Source organism: Anopheles stephensi, chromosome 3 (genome assembly GCF_013141755.1).
Source record: "Anopheles stephensi strain Indian chromosome 3, UCI_ANSTEP_V1.0, whole genome shotgun sequence".
Lineage (NCBI taxonomy): Eukaryota > Metazoa > Arthropoda > Insecta > Diptera > Culicidae > Anopheles > Anopheles stephensi.
The window spans coordinates 13,781,617-13,800,370 of NC_050203.1; the positions used below are offsets into that span (position 1 = coordinate 13,781,617).

Below are 18,754 nucleotides of genomic sequence, written 5' to 3' on the forward strand. Positions count from 1 at the left end.
TGGCCTGTGTTCCGGCACTTACGGCATCATGCTGCTGTTGTTCCAGCCACATCCGCCTCATCTAAATGCATCGAGCATAAACTGCCTGCATTCAATGCAGGCGCGGGAGCATAGCATATATGTGCAATCGTGTGCCTCGGCAGTGTAGGGCGACACCGCAGATCGTGCGCCGACCAGAGATGTTGAGCGTTTGTAATATCTGAGGGCAGTCGAGCGATCTCGTGAGGATTCGGATCCGTACCGTTTTGCCCCCCCCCCCCCCCCCCCCCCCCCCTGTATACCTATGTGGGCGTGTGGGATGTGTTGGGATTGCGCCTGGGAAAATATTACTGGGTCAATGCTATTGTCCCCCCGAGGGTCAGAGGCTATTTGGAAGAGAGTTTCAAACTGTTTGCACCACAGGGATGTGCGATATTGACAGATAAAAATAGTCAAGTAAAGTTTCAAAAACATTTATGAAGCTTAAATTGGACTTTGTTTTATAAAACATGGTTTCAACACGTTTTTGACTTTTGTTTTTTTTATTTAGATTTCCTTCTATTTTTATTTCTTTAGATTTTTTACTTATTTGTATTGTTTTGTATTCTTTTGGGTTTATTTTTTTTAGCTTTGTTAGATTGTTATCCGTTGATGATTCGGATCTTTGCTTTGTTGGTAAATTGTTTTATGTTTGTTTCTTGTTCAATTACTTTAATTTGCTTTTTAATATTTTTATTTTTACATCTCTTTCATTGTGTTTTGTTCCTCTTTTGTCTGTTTTAATATTTTTTAATTTATTTTTATTTTTTTATTTGTTTTACTTGTTCTTTTGGTTAGAACAATTTGGCTGTGTGGCTATTTTTATTTATTTATTTATTTACGTCTGAATTAACTTTTTCATATTTTTTTAATTTTTTTCAATTTCACTGTTTTACTTCTTTACATTAAATTCCTCATTTGGCAATTATAAGTGTGAGCCTTCATCATACATTCGAGCCTCGCTCCAAAGCCATGCTTGATGTCTTTACATACTTACTGTGCTATTCCCGTTCTAACAACTGGCTACTGCACACCGCCCAACCATTGTTTGCCCAGTGTTGTATGAAATCAGCGATAAAAATAGCAATACATCATAAGCGCAAAAAGCATCCCACGGTGGGGTGGCGTATGTATGCAGCAAGATTTTCCCGAAACAAACAAAGCCGACCGGCAATTCCATCCCCGGACACACCAGAACCCGACGGGCATATGGTGCACTAATGATGCCCTGGCCGCGATCACGATGATGCTGCTACTGATGCTGCTGCTGCTGCTGATGGTGTGGAGCGATAGTGACCTGCATGATGTTGATGGTTTCGCAAAAAGACACACCAAGCAGCATAACATTCCGCACCTTTGAACACCGGACTGTCTGGCTGCAAAAAAAAAAAACAATCCTGACTGACCTAGAAAAAAGAGCATCATGACTCGTCCGGAGGTTCACTCGCCCCTCGCTCTCACACGCTCATATCGGCTTCATTATCGGTCGGATCGTGGTTCCGCGATGGAAGCGGACGATGCTGGTAACGTCCAATGTTGCGCTACACGCCGGTTCAAACGGTTCCGTTGATGAAGCGATGATGTCGTCGATGGTGTCGCCGCATTTTATTGCCAAGCCAATGGGAGTCAGCTTTGTGGTGCGGCACGTTTGACGACGTTCTGCTTCTAACGATCTATGACCCGGCAGCACCCGGCAGACACCACCCTCCCTTAGGGGATTGGTAGTTCTTCCCTACCGAACGGCGATGATGGACTGTTACCGAATGGAGCAGCCCCCGAGGAGCTACTCATCGAATGGAAGTAATTTTTCACACTGCAAATGTAATTTATTTCCTTTCTGCTTTTTTGCTCTGCTGTCAATTCGCTTGCCTCCGCGGGAAACTCGGTGCGGATGGTCCGCCGGAGGTTAATGTACTTACAATTTGCACAACGCTGCATCTGTGCCACTCCTTACAATGACGCTTGCAGAAATGAGAAGGAAGCAAAAAAACCCGGGAACTCCCAAACGTAATTGAAATGACACTCGAAAACTCGCTAGTGCAGCTAAATTCGAAGGTGTAAATTACCATCAAGATCCAAACCGACGACTCTGCACTGCTGCCAGGAGGTCATACAGATAAAGCGTGGGATGTTGTTACCTCCCGGAGCGACTGCACAGTTTCCAAACCCAACCGATTGGCCCTCTCCGACCCCAAAAAGGGCGCACCGATGTGTCAAAGTTTGCCTGGCACCTACGCGCGATGCACAATAGCGCGCATAAGCCATAAAATTGCATCGGAATCGATGCAGCATTGACAGGGCAGCTGACAGACGGCGGTTCGAGTTTTTCCTCCCTCTCTCTCTCTCTGGCTCGCTTTGCTCCCACTCAAATTGGATCCCATCGTGATGAAGCATTCCCACGAGCCACTCGGCAAACGTCATCGCAGCAGCGTTGTGGCAGGATGTGCGATGCGAAAACCAGGGTATGATGCCCTGCAGCGGAACCCCGTCGGAACGAACGGTGAAGATCATTTTGCGCTGGCGAATGGTTCGTAATAAGCCTGCAACACTTTGCACACTCTGCCCGCTGTGTAGGTGGATGATGGAAGTCTAATGCCGAGGCGGGGGATTGGATCCTCGGGGAGTTGTGGAAGTTCGCGCTCGTACGCGAATCCTGCCCACTTTGGTAGGCAAATCCTAGTTATCCTGACAGTTATTCTCTTTCGTCTGTCTGTTATGTGTTGGATAAGGTCAAGGGAGGAAAAACTGGCGCCTGAAGCTAGTTAGTTCGGCTGGTTTACATCAAGGTGCTTGTTCTTCTGATGGGATTTTTTCAAGAACATGAAAAGTATAGCCAATGGACAAATAATAAAGTAAAGATATATCTTTTCTAAAACAGATTTCAATTAATTACAGTTAAATGGAGCAATCTTGAAGGAGTACTTCGTATGGAAAAAGATCTCAATTTTAAGCTTTTTGAGATATTTTTGATCAATTTATGGACCGAAGTTCTTCTTCTTCTTCTGTGGCACTACAACCTCGAGAGGTCTCGGCCTGCCATTTCTGGCTTTCTGTGACTTAATTTTACCCGTAGAAAAGTAGTCAGCCTTTCGTACGGGGAGGCGGTCTGGATGGGATTTGAACCCCGGCCCTGCCGTGTGAAGACCGGCGCCGCTGTCGCCTCGGCCACCGGACCGCCAACCGAAAGGACCGAAGTACTAGCTGTAAAATAGTTAAATTTGATCAGGTCCTTCCGTGTAAATTCCTCCTTAGATGGTTTCTCCTGGCTTAGAAAACATTGGACCAAGCTGAGCCCACCACAAACCAAGGCTAATTCTTAGAAATAATAGTGCCAATACATCAGTCTGCTGTCAATGTTGTCCAGATTTTCCTTATGACTTTCTATGCCTAGGATTGGCAATCACGAGGTGATGTACAAATCTTTTCTGATGTAACCTAAGCATTAGCATATCCCAACTGTTACTGCTCCAGAGTTTTTTTTTGGGAAATAATGTCTAAGTTGTCACATTTTTTATAGATTTTTAAATATCTATACATACTTTTAGACCTATCAGGTTCAATAGAATGGAGTTGAGCAATATTTAAAAAAAAATATATTTTGGAAAAAAATGAAAGCAATTCGAAGTCACTGAATTATTATCCTGTTGTTGTAAAGCTACACACTCCCGACATAATATTCTCCTCACTGCTACTCAAAAACCCATTTGCCCGCGACGCGAGTTGGCTTTTTTATTATTCATCGTGCTGAAAATATTGCTCACTCGCGAATTTTCGATTGCCGCATCATACACACAACGGCCCAAATACGAACAAGATGCTGTTGGAGTATAACAAACAATAGCCATCAACCCTGTGGGTTACCTTTGCTCGGATCAATCGCACACAAGCATCGGCAGGATGGAGCTTCTCGGAAGTATCCGGGGGATCCTCGATACATATGAACCTCCTTCGCTTGCAAGTTGCTTTTCTTTTCCCTGTTCATTTTATGAGTCTCTCCGCTAGCCCCTTGCCGTATCAGAAACAAGCCTGTAAATGGAGCACCAGCCCAAGAAAAGGGAAAGAATTTATATGCACACTCGCACGCACCTTCCCCCATATACGGTGTCATCTTGGGGAGGGAGCCATTTCGTTGCGCTCGCTATTAGAATTCCCCAATTTCAATTCAAAACGACTCAACGGGTGGTTTTTAGAGGATTTGTTGATGTTGGGATACACCGAAAGGTCGACCAAGAGAGAAAAAAAAAGTGCGAATACCATATTTCATAAGCCACACCGAGCGAACGTTGGGGAGAAGAGATCTCAGGGAAAAAACACGGATGCATGCACAGTCCTTGAACCATTCTTTGAAAAGCCCTCCCGTGAGGGCTAAACACAGCACAGCTAAGGTTAGGTTTGGTATTTTGTACCCCGGTCAGTGCTTAACTACATTTACAAAGCGCTTTGAGAGAATGTAAGCTGCTAGAGTAGCAAGCAAAAAAACGCCCCGATATTTATGTTCATCTTCTAAGCAAATTTGGGTATCCATTCAAATATTTATCAAATCGCTGATCCACTTTAACTGATTGAGAACACTTTATTATGCCGTGTGCCTACTTCTTGTGAAACCACTGTAGCGTCTCAATAGCGCAAAGATTTGACGTCCCTCAACTCTAGACACCAGCACCATTCGCCCCCGAAACTCCGCCATAGTGCACGCCAATTTTGGGGTTATGGTTATAGGACGCGCCTAACCTGGCAGAATATTTGTCTTCGCTTGTGTTTTCTTCACCGAAAACTTCAACCCATCCCAATGCGCTTTATTGTGCTAAAGTTCTCGATTGGATTGCAGAGATAGCATCATCGAGCGGCAAGGCCGAACCAACCCGAAGCCATGATTCTGTTATGATAAACATTCAAACAATCAACAGAAGCAAAGCTGTGGCTGGGAGGAGAAAAAAGGTTGCACGGTGAACCCTGTACCCTATCAATTTTTTTGGGTTAACAGAAACCCACGGAGAGTGTAAATTGAGGGGAAGGTAGCAGAAATATCATGTTTGCGAAAAGGTGAACCATCCAAACTACCAAACCCAATTCCGAATAACGCAAAAAAGTGGTCAAAGTGTGGACCTATAGCGATCCTCAACGAAATTGATTAATGAGTAAATTTTCACACAAGTGCGTTCGATTCATTAAGCTGCTTGCCGAACAAGATTTGTGGCGAGATGCAATCACCCAAAGAAACGATCCTCCTCCGGATTGCTATTCATTTAGGGACAATCTTTGCCCTTGTTCAAACAAAAAAAAAGGAGGCGTCACCACAAAATTGGTAGGAACAGTTTTTTCGTCCTCTAGGGTGCAATAAATTATCAACGTTACAATTTAATGGATAATGAAACGTTAAAGCACACCGAATCGCCGAGAAACACGGATGCAGACAAAATTGCACCGTTTAACGTCCCCGGAGTCATGTTTTGGTGGTGTTTATTTAAACTCTTGATCTGAGTTGATTCGGTTATGTTTTTTTTCGGAAGGATTTGGTACAAACCATAACACAACAAATTGATCAATTTGTGTTCTCGGTTTTCTCTCAACCGCTTCCAAAACAACCTCAATTTCGGAAAGCAGGAGAAAATTGCCATCGACGCTCTTGTTGCGTGTCGTGTGCCTTCTTTGTGAGCCTTGCAAACTGGCTTAAATTATCTCTGTACAACATGATTTCTCTATTAATTGCTGTCGTTTGTTTTGAGGGGGTTTGCTTGCGATCCGTACGGCGTTGAAGTACAACAGCCATCTGTTGCAGGGTTTCTCGGCTCGTTAGGTAAATGTGTGTTACATTATTTCTAATTTTATGCCATCATGTCAAAATGTTGCAAAAATCAGGAAGAGAAGAATTTGCGTGAAACCTATTTTTAGCAGATATTATGGAAAAGTTATTCGATTCTCTTTCTAGCATCTTAACGGTAGTTTACAAGAACCTAACATTGGTCTGAAGATGAATGTATGCACGTAAGCTACGTAGAATCTTCCTCACAGATTTCTTCACAATATTTTTAGAAAAGATCATCCATAGATTTGCTTAAAAACAAAATTGCCCGCTGCTCCAGGGCGTTAAAATAGTTGACTGAGCCACCAAAAACGATAACCCATAGCTAATCGCCTTGATGTGCATCTTCAAAGCTCAAAAAAAAACAATTCAGAAGGGAACTTCTCCGAAGACTCGCTGTGGGAATTATTAAATGGCGATAAGGGTGTTGAGATATGATACTTGCTCTCCTGCTAGCAAGTTTACGGCTCCAATTAGGTCTCATCATCCATAACGATGATCTTCTGGTTGTGGATGGACGTCTGGTTTCCACAAGGACCTTACACAGTTTCTTCTGAATGCTGGTTTTCTGTTCAGCTACGGTAGACTTTCGGGTTGTTGCTCTCGCACTTGTAATCAAAGAACTTGAATTTCAAATCAATATTGTCGTCGTCTTTCTCAGCAGATTCTCTCTCTCTCGTCTTAGCCTCACAACCTCTTAAGGTCATGCCTTTTTGGCTTACTAGACCTAATGAAAACACGTAGTTGAACAGTCAGTCCTCAATTCGAGGGAACGGTCCAGATGAGATTTGATCCTTGGCCCTGCCGTATGAAGACCAGCGACGTTGTTGCCTTTACCACCGGACCGCCCCTGATCGAACTGATGCTTAGAAGAAAGCAAGAAGAATGCAGGAAGATGTACAATTTGGAGTGGCCTCAGCTAGATAAAGCTGCGTAAGACATCAAACTTTATTCTTTCTCTGAAGATTCATCTCAGAGTTCGAAGAAAAACTTCATGTTTGAATTGACAGAAATTACTACACTATGTATCGTATTATCTACCTTGTACAGCCGGAAACCCCTGCCTGGTAATGTTTAGACGATCAGTATGCTAATCACCATTACGAGGACCGCGTGCGCCGAAGAACTGGAAAGTGATGATTGTTTACAACGCCGGTACAATAATTATGCTCGAACAAGTCAATCGTACAACCAATAATACCTTCCCGATTACACGATCGTTCGATCAAGCGTTTATGTAATTTTTAATTAATTTTCAATTACATTCCTCCCATGCATCCAATCCCGTCCATACGTCTTCCATTCCCCTGTGCTACCGATGACCGATTTCCATTTGTACAAAACGGGCATGTTTGACTATCAACCTCCCAACGATACTTGTCCCACGTCCACCTCATCGACCAGCACGTTTGCACTCCCAAATGACTAGTTTCATTTCTCATGCAAAACGCTACCAACCAGTCCCAACAACACGTTGCCCGTCTCATACACACACGCGCGCGCCCGGCTATAGCAATTACATCTTAAGCTGCTGAAGCTCCTAATGTGTAAGGGTGCCCCAACCTTAACCGGCAGTCATCAGCGACTTAAGCACATCGGCATCTCATTTTAGAGCTCGGTGGAAAAAGGTGGAAAGAAAAAACGAAGTTAATAATGATTATCAAGATGAATTTCTTCCCATTAAAACGGGCGAGCCAGTTTGTCTGGGACGGAGTGATCGCTCAGCCAGTCAGTGGTAGTCGGTTAGTTGTGCTTCTTTTTGCGGAACTGGTGGCCGAGTTCGGGAATGGGGTGGAAAAGAAATTTGTGCTCCTGCCCATCAACACACTTTAGTGTAATTATTTCATTCATTTTCTGTACTCCGAACTGAAAATCTCTCGGCGTTCGCTCTACCGAGGCGTTCGCTTATTTGCTTACCTCGATCCGGCCGCAGCTAATAAACATGGGAAGGCTTAACGTGTGTTTTCCTCCCATTGAGGCTTTTTTTGGTCAGGACATAGTTGGATGGAAAATTAGCTGCGGAAAAGCTATCGTAATCTATATTTAATCATACTTATTTCACCGCCGAGGTGGTCGCTCGTAAAATGAGGGATTAGAAAAATGTGTTAATTTTGCATCCTTTATTCCACCGTTTTCCTTTGCCTATTGCACACTTCGTTCGTCCGTTCGAACCCGCCCGATGTGGAACGGATACAACGAAAATCGTGCCAGAAATCAGCAATTTGATAGAGTGAGGTGTGAGTGCTGTGATCCGTGTCAGTAACTAACCTTCCTCAACGCAAGGGAAGCATTACGGGATGGGAAACTTGAAACTTGCAAACCCTTATTGGCCAGTTTTACGGGGCCTTTTACTCTCCCTAAACGCTTTTGGGAAGAACCCCAAATTCCCCGGAACGGAAGGCAACCACGACACGTGAGCGGAAAGGGCGATGAAAAATTGACTAAGTTTAATCAGCTTCTAGCCGACTGCACGTCACGCTTACCCGCAGGCCGGGTTTTTCATCACTGGGGAGGAGAAAAATCGTGCCCAAGAATATTAGTTTCCTGGTGTTTAAAGCTACCAGCAAATAGAGCAGCAGCAGCTGGTGGTGGTGCAAAAGTTTGCTCATAAAATTTTAATTACAATCTGATCGATCGCTAGCGTGGGCGGTGGGGCATTATCCGCCCGGTAGAAAAATGTTCCAACATCGAACCTCATTGCTAATTCTTTTCCTCCCCGACTCTCTCTCTCTTTCTCTTTGCAGCAAAATATGAAGATCAACGCGTCCAAGATGGCGACCCCGATCGAAGAGAAAGTTGATCAGAATCTGAAGGTAAGTTGGAGCACGTGCGTGTTTCCGTTGATTGGTGCCGATCGACGTGTGGCGATCGAGCTTCGTGGGCTGTTTAATGCAATAATAATAATCTACACTGCAGACCCGCACCGGGATGGTGATGATAAGCGATGGCAAAAGCAAACCGGAGCTGGCCCGGCTGCATCTGTCGATGGAGATGATCACGATCCAGAAGCAGGACACGACCACACCCGCACCGACACCAACCAATGCCACACATCCGCCTATTGAGTCGAAGGTAAGCGTAAGCTGGATGCTAGGATTTGAGCCCTTAATGTTTAGTACATCACTTGCTGAGATATGACTAAGCCAGACTATTCGGGTGGAGGATTTAAAATAACTTCAAAGTATTGTCCGCAGCGGGAATCTAATGCTCGTCAGAGTAATTTAGATTCTAGACCTTATGACATCAATCACGGTCACGTTTCTATGTTTTGCCGAAGTTCATTTAGAAGATTTTGAGAGTCGATAGATTAGCAAATTTGTGGCCCTTTTAGGACATATTTAGAACTATTCTTGGACTTGATCGTTCCATGCACGTTTATCGAATATTACAAAATAACAACACTTTCCCTGTAATAGACTTTATTGTAAGTAAATCGTTCCTTGATAGACTGAGCTTGATGAACTTCAAGAAGCATCTTCTGTATTGCTTGCATATAATCTAAGAATAGCTCCAACTATTTAATGCTTTCCATTGTTTACGATCCATTATTCTCGAATGAAGAGCTATAAATAATAAACACATGATAACGACCAATCAACAATGCGTCTTATCATGAGGCTTTTCAAAGTGGGCATGGACTGTGCAGATTAAGTAGCATAATATGCCTTCCGGGAAACAATCTATTAACCTCAATGAATCAATGAAAAGGTCAAATCCGCTGATTCAATGAGGATTTTCGTGAATTTTCGGTTTGCGTAGGTTTATGTACATGCCATGTGTGAAGTATATGTGTATGTGTTTTTTTTTAGCTTGCTACAGACTGATGCCAGATAAGCTTCTTCTCGTTGAAAGTAGGCGGCAAATGTCTTTTGCTCTCCTAAACAGAAGTAAAAAAGCAAGGACAGACAGGGAAAATAAACCATTACCCCAAAAACTGACAAGCGAAGGTCGCCTCAGGCTATCTCCACGAAAAGGCAAGCGAATTCCTGGTGGTCCGCAAAACGGGAAAGAAACTTGCTTCTACTCTCTCTCTAAAGCAACAGTCTGGCAAACCTGGGCGCTCACAAGCACCGCTGAGCTAATCGTTCGGAGCAACATTAAACCGAAACCACATTAGTCGATTGGCGGTCGTAAAAACTAATTATCGCTTCGGCACGGGGTTTGTTTTCTTTTGCTGTGGCAATAACCGCTCCCTCCTGTTTACTGAAGATTTTCTCAAAGCTAAAGTACCGAGTTCGACCAGGCACAGTAATCTAATGCGAAACCAATTACCCAAACGGTCGCCTGTTTTGCGTGAGCTTGTGCAGAAATGAGGCAAAACTAAACGCAAGTAGCTACTTGCAAACAGACTCCATTTGCTGCCACAACCGTATGATTACATTATCGTCACCAGTGATAATGTGTCGATGTTGTGGGTCAACTTTGCTTAGGCAACTAGGTGTACAGTGCAGTGTGCTGCAATCGGTTGATAATTGTGTGTTTATTTTTAATGCTACTTTTTACGGTGAGCGATGCTAATTGTAAACTGTGTTTTGCGCTGGCACTATCGCTGATAAATGGTGCATAATAAATTAATATACACTGGTTGATGATGATTAAATTCCACATACCTAAGATTGTAGAAGGTTAGCGTATTAACAGATTTTCTTTATTAGTGTCATTCGTAGAACAGCCTCCAATAAAATTTAAAAATCAAATAAGATTATCTATAATTTCAGATCATTATTCTATTGAATTGTGGAAGCATCATACCTCAAAATGAAAATTATACAGTGGTGGTCATTGAAGTAAGGCTACTGAAAAAATGTCCATTAATTTTTATTCTAGATTTTTTTCGCTATAATGAAGTCAGTAGCTGTTGCCTGAACCCAATTTAAAAAAGAACAAAATATTATTACATTCATTATGAACATACAAAATCTACATAAACTCATGCGATTTTGTTCCATTCACTATCCACGGTTAGTGGCTCAGACTCCGATCCAACAATCTTGTACTGTACATCACTCTTGATCATTTCTCAACATTTTTTTATTATTAATGTTTATTTTAAAAAGTATAGCTGAGCAACATAATTCGGATTTTTTTTAAGAATTCATACGAAACAATTATTTTCTTTAACGTATGCTTCTAATCCAGGAAGGCCATCAAGCCAAAAATATTTTTCTTGATAAAAATCATTCTACTAAAATAAAAAATTGATCGTTTCTCGGTCCAAATAAATATCTTAGTGTAAATCGGGTTTCCGCGTTGATTCTGGGATTCTAGGAGAAATTATTTTGGCTCATAGCTCATTTCCGAACCGTGTAATGCCCTTAGATTAGCAATATTACTAAGTCGTTCCTATAGAATAAAAATTTCGTTAAATGAATTCATTTCGTTTAATGAATCTTTGTTGTAGTTTTTTTGTCAAAATAGATTTAATAAATATGCTTAATTATATTCTTCATGATTTAGAGTTGTTACAAAAATTCACTGACATTTGAGAATACCTTAATACTCAGTAAAATTTAAATTTGACAACAGACGACCTTTATTATAGAGCTTTTTACTGATTAATTTACTATTAAATAATTAACAAATATCATCCTTAGCGACGTTAAATAATCAAATACTAAATAATAAAAAAATACATAAATTCTAATAAATGCCCTTACTTCAATGGCCATCACTATAATTCGACTACCTTGAGCCTGATAATAAAGGAATTGTTTTACATCCTTCCCTTCCGTGCAGGAAGCTCAGAACTTGACGTTGACATTCATATCTCATTACTTATTTTCTTCTTTCTGCTTTTCCTCCTCACCAGGAACGAATGGTACAGATCACACGCCAGAAGGTGGGAGGCCTTGGGCTGAGCATAAAGGGTGGCGCCGAGCACAAACTGCCGATACTGATATCGCGAATCTACAAGGACCAGGCGGCCGACGCAACAGGTCAGCTGTTTGTCGGGGATGCCATCATCAAGGTAAGCGCGCGTCGAGTCCCAGGTGTCCCGGCTGTCCGTTGCGGTGCAGAAGAAGCCCGGCTTTTTATCGCACCTCAGGGATCTTTTTCCTTTTTAAAGTCACGTTGTAGCGGTGGTGACCTAAAGACAGCTATACTCACCACGAACACGGAGACCTGTTAACACACAAAATGCCAGCAAAAGACAACCGAAAGGAAAAATATCGATAAAGGGATGTAATGGGGGGGGCTCTGATACCACGTCGGACGACATATTCCGTTCGGTTGGTTTGTGTCTTAAGCATTTTTGGGTCTTCCTTATTTCCTCCCTTTTCGGACGAATTACGGATGAATTGCGAAGGAAGGCAACTGGAAAATATGGATGAAAGTGATAAGAAATCCATCCGCTTGTTGCTCTTATCTCGCACCCGAGACCGATCACGGAAATGTAAATTTATCCATTTCCAGCAAATCATCACAATTATGTTAGGCGCAATGCCTAACTCATCTCGCTACCCTGTCTGCCAAACCCAACCCAGAAACAAATTGGAGAGAAAACAATTTCCCTCCATCGTGGGGAAAAATTATTTTAATCCTGATTTGTTTCAACGTTGGCACCCGGAGTCCCTGTAGTTTTCATCCTCGTGGAGCAACCAATGCTGCCTAAAAATAATCAAGGATCACTTTGCAGCTTTTACCCAACCGACCCAACCGGCTAAATTGATTCCTTCAAGCCAGTTTTACCCCCAAAAAGTGAAGGGATTTCCGGAAAGTAATAAGAGTACTTCCCGTTTCCGGCGCCAAGTAAACCGTCCGTAACAGGGCCCGGGCGGTGGTTGGGTTGGTGTATTTTTGTTTTCTCCATTGAAACCGCGGCCCACACTTTTCACCAGCAAAAGCAGATCTTTTCCCCGGACATGTACGCTTTTACCCGGCACAAAAAGGGAAAATGTGGTTAATCCCAACGCTGCTGCAGTGGGATAAATTTTTCACTCACCGCCATCCTTCCGGAACACGGATTTACAGGCTTACAATTAAATTTTGGAAATTTCAACACAGACAGTGGAGGGAAAAAATGTTCCCTCTAGTTTTATCTTTCTTCTTCTGACCTATTCATTTTCCATTTCTTTTGAAATTTGGTAAATGTAAAACCAAAATTTCTGCACTCGGAATCGATTCACAATTGCTTACCTTCTGCTGGTGGGCTGGACGCATTAATTAAAAGGCGACAGTTTTGTACCAGGAACCGCTCTCTCTATTTCTTTATCGTTCATCCACTCTTCCTGACTGGACGAGACGTGCCAGGGAGTGGGAAAAACGGTCCTTTCCTTTTTCCGATCCCTTGGCGAGGGCTTGTGTCGGGAAAGTTTTAAGTAGCAGTGGCAAATTAAACCATCCTCTGTCTGCAATTGAGAAAGCGAACAGTGTTTGGTTGCCCGAAAACGTTTCGGTTCGGAAATGTTAATTGCTCGGCGAGTGTCGCGTTCGGGTGACACTTTTTGTAAGCTTTAAAGTCACCAAAAATGTTCTACAGTGCGTGCTGTAAGTATATAAATGCTGTTGTCCTTTGGAGATTGAAGGTTTAACGCTGGGTACGGTTTGTGATTTTTGCAAAGTATCCATAATTGATGAAACATTATAAAAAATCGGCTATGTTTGTATCTAGCAGCAATGTAGCATCTAACTAGATTAAGAACAAGTAAACATCAGAAAATATCATAACAATCAAGATTCAAATCGGATTTAGTCTCTGCTATTTAGCTATGCTAATTTAGTCACTAAAGTAGTCAGCCTTACGTACGGGGAGGCGGTCTGGATGGGATATGATCCTCGGCCCTGCCGTGTGAAGACCGGCGCCGTTATCGCATGTTTTAATAATGAAATCCACCTTTTTAGTAGAATCGGTATTTTTTCTTTGAGAGAGATCTATTTTCTATGAGAAATCCACTTACTTGCTTACCTTTCACACTTAGAAACCCCAAAAACCCTGGACAGAACTTACGCTAATCCTTCCAACTTCATAACCTAGAGTACAGTACCGTTTGGAAAGCGTTTAAAGGGTAATAAAACCTTTTCCCCATTTTCTCTACCAGAGATTATGATAGCCAGCCCCGAACGTGCCAGCATAAAGCCATTAAGCGGGTGGGTAAAACTTTACGACTGTCACCTAATGGGTTAGTCTTGTTACAATGAGCAATTGGGATGACTTCATCCTTTCGCTGTCACCCGCACAAGTCAAGATCGCCTTTTTTGTGGGACCTGCGTAGGTTGTACTTTTAATTGAACATCAACAGAAAACCTGTATCATTTCAAGGGGTACAAAGCAAGCAGCAGCAGTTTTCATCGTCACTGGTACAAACTAATCTCTTCCTGGACAAAAAAACCTCCTCTCTGTCAGTCAGCCATTCATTTCATCAATCGGCCGATCCAGATGAGCTAGAGTGTGCTTCTGTGGCGCCTCACCTGTCCTTTATTTTACGATTGTGGGTGTGGGTGTGCACATGCCGCAGTGAAAGAAAAGCCAAATAGATTCTAAACGGAAAGCCCACCATCCAATTCCCATCAGCACTAAAAAAAGTGTCCCAGGAAAGGATAAATGTAACGAAACCGACAACTGTTACCATTTTCTGTTCCGCGTGTGGTTTTTGTGTCCTGGCGCGTTTCTGTGTGCGTCCTTTCCCCCATTTGTTTTGTGTGACAGTGCTCTTTTGTGCAGCGTATGAAAGCTCTTGACCACAAGAACACCCCCTAAAGCGACCGTGAACCGAGAGCAGTCCATGGGGCGTTTAATTAAGTTAACGTACCAATGTGTCAATATATCTCCGCTTCCAGGGAAAAAGGTAACCCGTCGAAGGAAAAAAGGGCGGGAAAATGGGTCACCCCTTTTTGTCCTTGTCTATTGCCGGTCAAACCGGGGCCGGGGTGGGAAAAGATAAATGAACATCAGTCATTCATTTATGTGCTTTTTGTGGCCCCTTTTGATGTCCGGTTTTCCCAAACATGAATCTGTTTGGAAGTTGAAGTTAAGTTGTTTTTTTTTTTTGTTAATACAAAAATGTCGGTTGCATATTGAGTGTTTTTCTTCGGCTGGAAAGTGTTTTCTCTGGTTTTTGGATAAAGGTGGTTTACATTTTTTTGTTGAAATTGGAAAACTTTCCTAACCCATAAAAGCTTCCAAATCCGGCACCAACTAGTGGCGGCTCTAGCAGTACTGCTGTCAAGCTCATAACTCAGAATCAAAAATTCATCATAGAACTTAGATCACCCATAAGAGTAAAGTTCCGGTTCGTACCTACAAAACCGTTCGGAAAAGTTGTTCCCCGTTCCATGCAAAACCATCGCGGCTAAAACCCTTTCGAGCACTGGGCGAAACTGTAATGTAAAAGGCGAGAGTTGTGGCTAGTGCTAGACCTGCTTTTAAAAATTCAACACATCCTAGCCATCTCGTAACGCTCCGTGGGCCTGGAAATATTTCATCTGACCGGTAAAGGTGAGCGCACTGACAAAGGGTGAAAATATGAATTTGAACCGGGCTGTTAATTAGATTGTGTGGGAAATGATTTTTTATACTTCATACTTTATTCACCTTTATGGGCCCGACCAATAGGATTTTAGGACTTAACAAAAGCCAGGCTTATCCCGTATGGTATGGTTCTGTATCCTTCGTCGCTTCGTCGACGAGTGAAATCCTGTTGTTTCCCTGTAATATCACAATTAGAATGGCCTCAACTGCCATTCAGCTCGGGGCCTCCAAATATCTCGATCCACCACTGATAGTGAGGACTCACTATCCAACTATGCGGTATCAATAAGTCTAGTAAGCAAGAAATGGCAGATATGACCTAAGAGGTCGTTAGGCCAACAAAGAAGAAGAAGACGTCTCCATTAACATTAGAATTTACTTATTCCAATTCCATGCAAATCTCCAGGCAGCGCTATCAAGTGTTAAGCAGAGGTCCAGAATGTCCTATCCCGTGTTTTAAAGGCCAACATTTCCTCACCTGATGTCCAGATACTGCACAAGACTCTTCAAGAAATCCATCAGAATACAGAAGAATCTAGAGAAGTCGTCCGGAACCCCTAGGTTTACTTTCCTGGACTAGATGATTTTTATTGCCCGATGCTAATACGTTCGTTAAAAGATTTTTGTCTCGACGCCGTTGCGACAACTCCCAGTTGGTTCCAATTCTTTCAGTTATTCTTGACAACCAGTCAAAATATAGATTTCAAAGGCTTAAACATGCTATACAGATGGGCTACCTAGCAAAAACATCTGGTTCTCACATTTACTCCTAACCAGGATGAGAGTAACATGTGCTAGTCGAACTTTTAAGTAAAGACGGATCCTTAGTCTGATATCCAATTTTGGTCGAATTTCTTTTCATATATGACGTGTGTTTCAGTACATCCATTTTATCAACAATATATGAAAATCTGTTATATTTTTGGTATAATAATTCTAAAACCAGTTAAAGAATGTTGACGATAATATAGCCGCCTTGCCTACACAGAAGAATAACGCTTGCTCACACTCACAACGTTCCTTCGCTCCATGTGGGTGTTGAGAGAGGTTTCTTTATAATTGTAGGTTTGGATTGTAACTTTCATTTAATTATCTTCCACTTAACGAGACATTGCGGAACAGTGTAATGTTAACAGATAGCCCGGGTACCGCTCGGATGATAGCAAGCAATAAAAGAAAGCAAATTTAATTAACTAAAACTCGCCCACCTCGTCACTTGCCCATCTGCAAATAGAACTGAAAAGTCAAGCGGCAGTGTTTAACATGCTCCCAAAAGCCAACCCAACGACAACGACGACGGCTGGTCCGCAATACATCATCATCATCTCTTCTCCATCGCTTCGTTTGTGACAAAGACCTCGCCCACCCAGCTAACTACTCTCGCTTTGCTGTACCTTGCAGGTGAACGGTGAATACATCACAGCCTGTCCACATGACGACGCGGTCAACATTCTCCGGAATGCTGGCGATATCGTGGTGCTTACCGTGAAGCACTACCGAGCCGCTACACCGTTCCTGCAGAAACAATGTAAGTTCTTCATTGCAGCTCCGTTTTTTTTTAAGTTAAGTCCAGACGACCGGTGAGCCTCCAAGCGAACACGGAAAAATGTCGTCCTTTCTGCTTACGCGAAGGCGCGTTCTCGGTACATCTCCAACATAAAAGCCCCAAGTCGGGCCAGCCGTCTGACCGTCGGGGTGTATGTGTTTCGCTTTTAAACTGCTTTTTTTTTTTCTCGTCCAACCGTCGTTTCATTGGAATCGGTCACCGTTTGCGCTAGTAAAAGCTGGAAAAACGAATTACGCAAAAGGGAGAGACACCAAAACAAAACGACAACAAAGTGGAAAACGACACACTTCAAGTTGAAGTGGTGTGGTGGGGGGGGTACAGCTCAACTTCTGGTGTAGCGCCACACCGGTGGTCGCCTTTTATCCTTGTACTCGTTCGTATTTGCTGTCGCACCAGTACAAAGGACAACGGCGTGGATCCTACATTTCTGAAGCACTTCTTCGCTGGAGAAGCGGACAAACTGTTGCGCAACTGCTTTCGAAGGTTTTGGAAAGGATTCGAACTTTTGCCACAAACACCTGTAAAGGAGCTGCATAAGCTTTTTAGTACAAATTGTACTAAATTTGTTTTAATATCGTATACTAAACGCATTGGGCAGGTGTGTCAAACCCTTATATACCAAATCCGTGTCTCTTGAGGAATAACCAACTATTTTTTCTTTTCTTGATTTTTTTAATAGTTTTTTAAATTTCAAGATCGATTTTTACTTTGACTTACTTTACTGATTAACTTTTTTTTTTAATTTTCTCCTTCCCCACCAAAGTTTTTAAGAAGTTTGCGCGACTACTACCTCATGCACATGTCAGCAGTAATTATTGATTTAATTTCATACATTTAAGGATATGTCCGAACTGTTATCAAAGTCAATATTTAAGTGGTTAAATAATTATTTAATACTTTGATTATTTAATAATTATTTTATATTTAATTTATATACATAATTTTAGGGCTAATCGATAGTCCACCAGAGCAAAGATTTTTGAATGGGAATTAATGATTCAACCGCAACGGATCATGAGGTACTACAAAAGCATATTGAAACTCTAATCCAAAGGAAAAGTGAGTTTAGTATAGTCTTCAGAATTTATTTTTCATCCACGAATTTAAGTATCGTAGTCGAACTTTACGGAGCCGAATTTGCTTTGGTGATCGCCTCGTTGAACCTTCCCAACTCGTTGCACCGACGAAATTCGGATGGCATTAGTACTCGACTCTTTTTGGATTTCGTAAAAGAATGTCTCAGAATTATTCTCTTAAACTCACTCAATGTCGATGTTGGCCATCTAGCTAACATAACCCTACAGCCTGAAATTTGTTATTTTACATGAAAAGTAAATCCTCAATTTTCTATGTGTGGCACACCCCTGCCACACTGGGAAGCTTTTACGATCCTGCCCACTGTAGTTGTCGAAAAACTTCACCACTCTCACCGGAACCGGAACCTCGCGCATCAAAGTTGTTGTCTGCAATTAGCTTCTTGCAAAGCAATCCTTCCCATGTCAGCTTGTCTGTGTGTTCAGCCAAGCGTAATTTATCATGCAGAAAGCACTCGCCGTTCGGTCCGTCAGTCAATGTTCCAAGTTAGGGTGCTGGAAGTGCTGGGTACCTATCAGTCACCCACCCCAAACTGCACAACCCCACCGCGGCGCAAGGATGCACGCGAAAAAGCACTGATTCCATAATTTATTTCATTACAACTTCAACAGTAAGCCGGGAAACGCCCGAGTCGGACAATGATGCAACGTGCGCCGAGCTGAAGGCGGACGAAAATTGGAAGTCGGTCAACAGCAGCCGACCGGTGTCCATCAGCTCCGAGCCGGAAAATCGATGGATCGACTTGGTTTCGGGTAAGTTTTGGTCTTTGCGTGTTGGTACATCACCCGTTAGATGATTGATT

General features: G+C 42.6%; 1 protein-coding gene across 4 annotated transcripts in view; it reads left to right on the forward strand.

The window, feature by feature from the left end:
- Positions 1 to 18,754, forward strand: part of LOC118514338 (gamma-1-syntrophin) — a 56,951-nt gene that overhangs the window by 32,063 nt on the left and 6,134 nt on the right. For all 4 annotated transcript variants that reach the window (XM_036061153.1, XM_036061152.1, XM_036061150.1 and 1 more), the window contains 5 exons: positions 8,566 to 8,634; positions 8,738 to 8,893; positions 11,631 to 11,789; positions 16,692 to 16,818; positions 18,564 to 18,704. In XM_036061153.1, coding sequence (XP_035917046.1) covers positions 8,572 to 8,634; positions 8,738 to 8,893; positions 11,631 to 11,789; positions 16,692 to 16,818; positions 18,564 to 18,704 — 646 coding nt within the window. In that variant the 5' untranslated portion in view covers positions 8,566 to 8,571. The remainder of the gene's footprint in view (positions 1 to 8,565; positions 8,635 to 8,737; positions 8,894 to 11,630; positions 11,790 to 16,691; positions 16,819 to 18,563; positions 18,705 to 18,754) is intronic.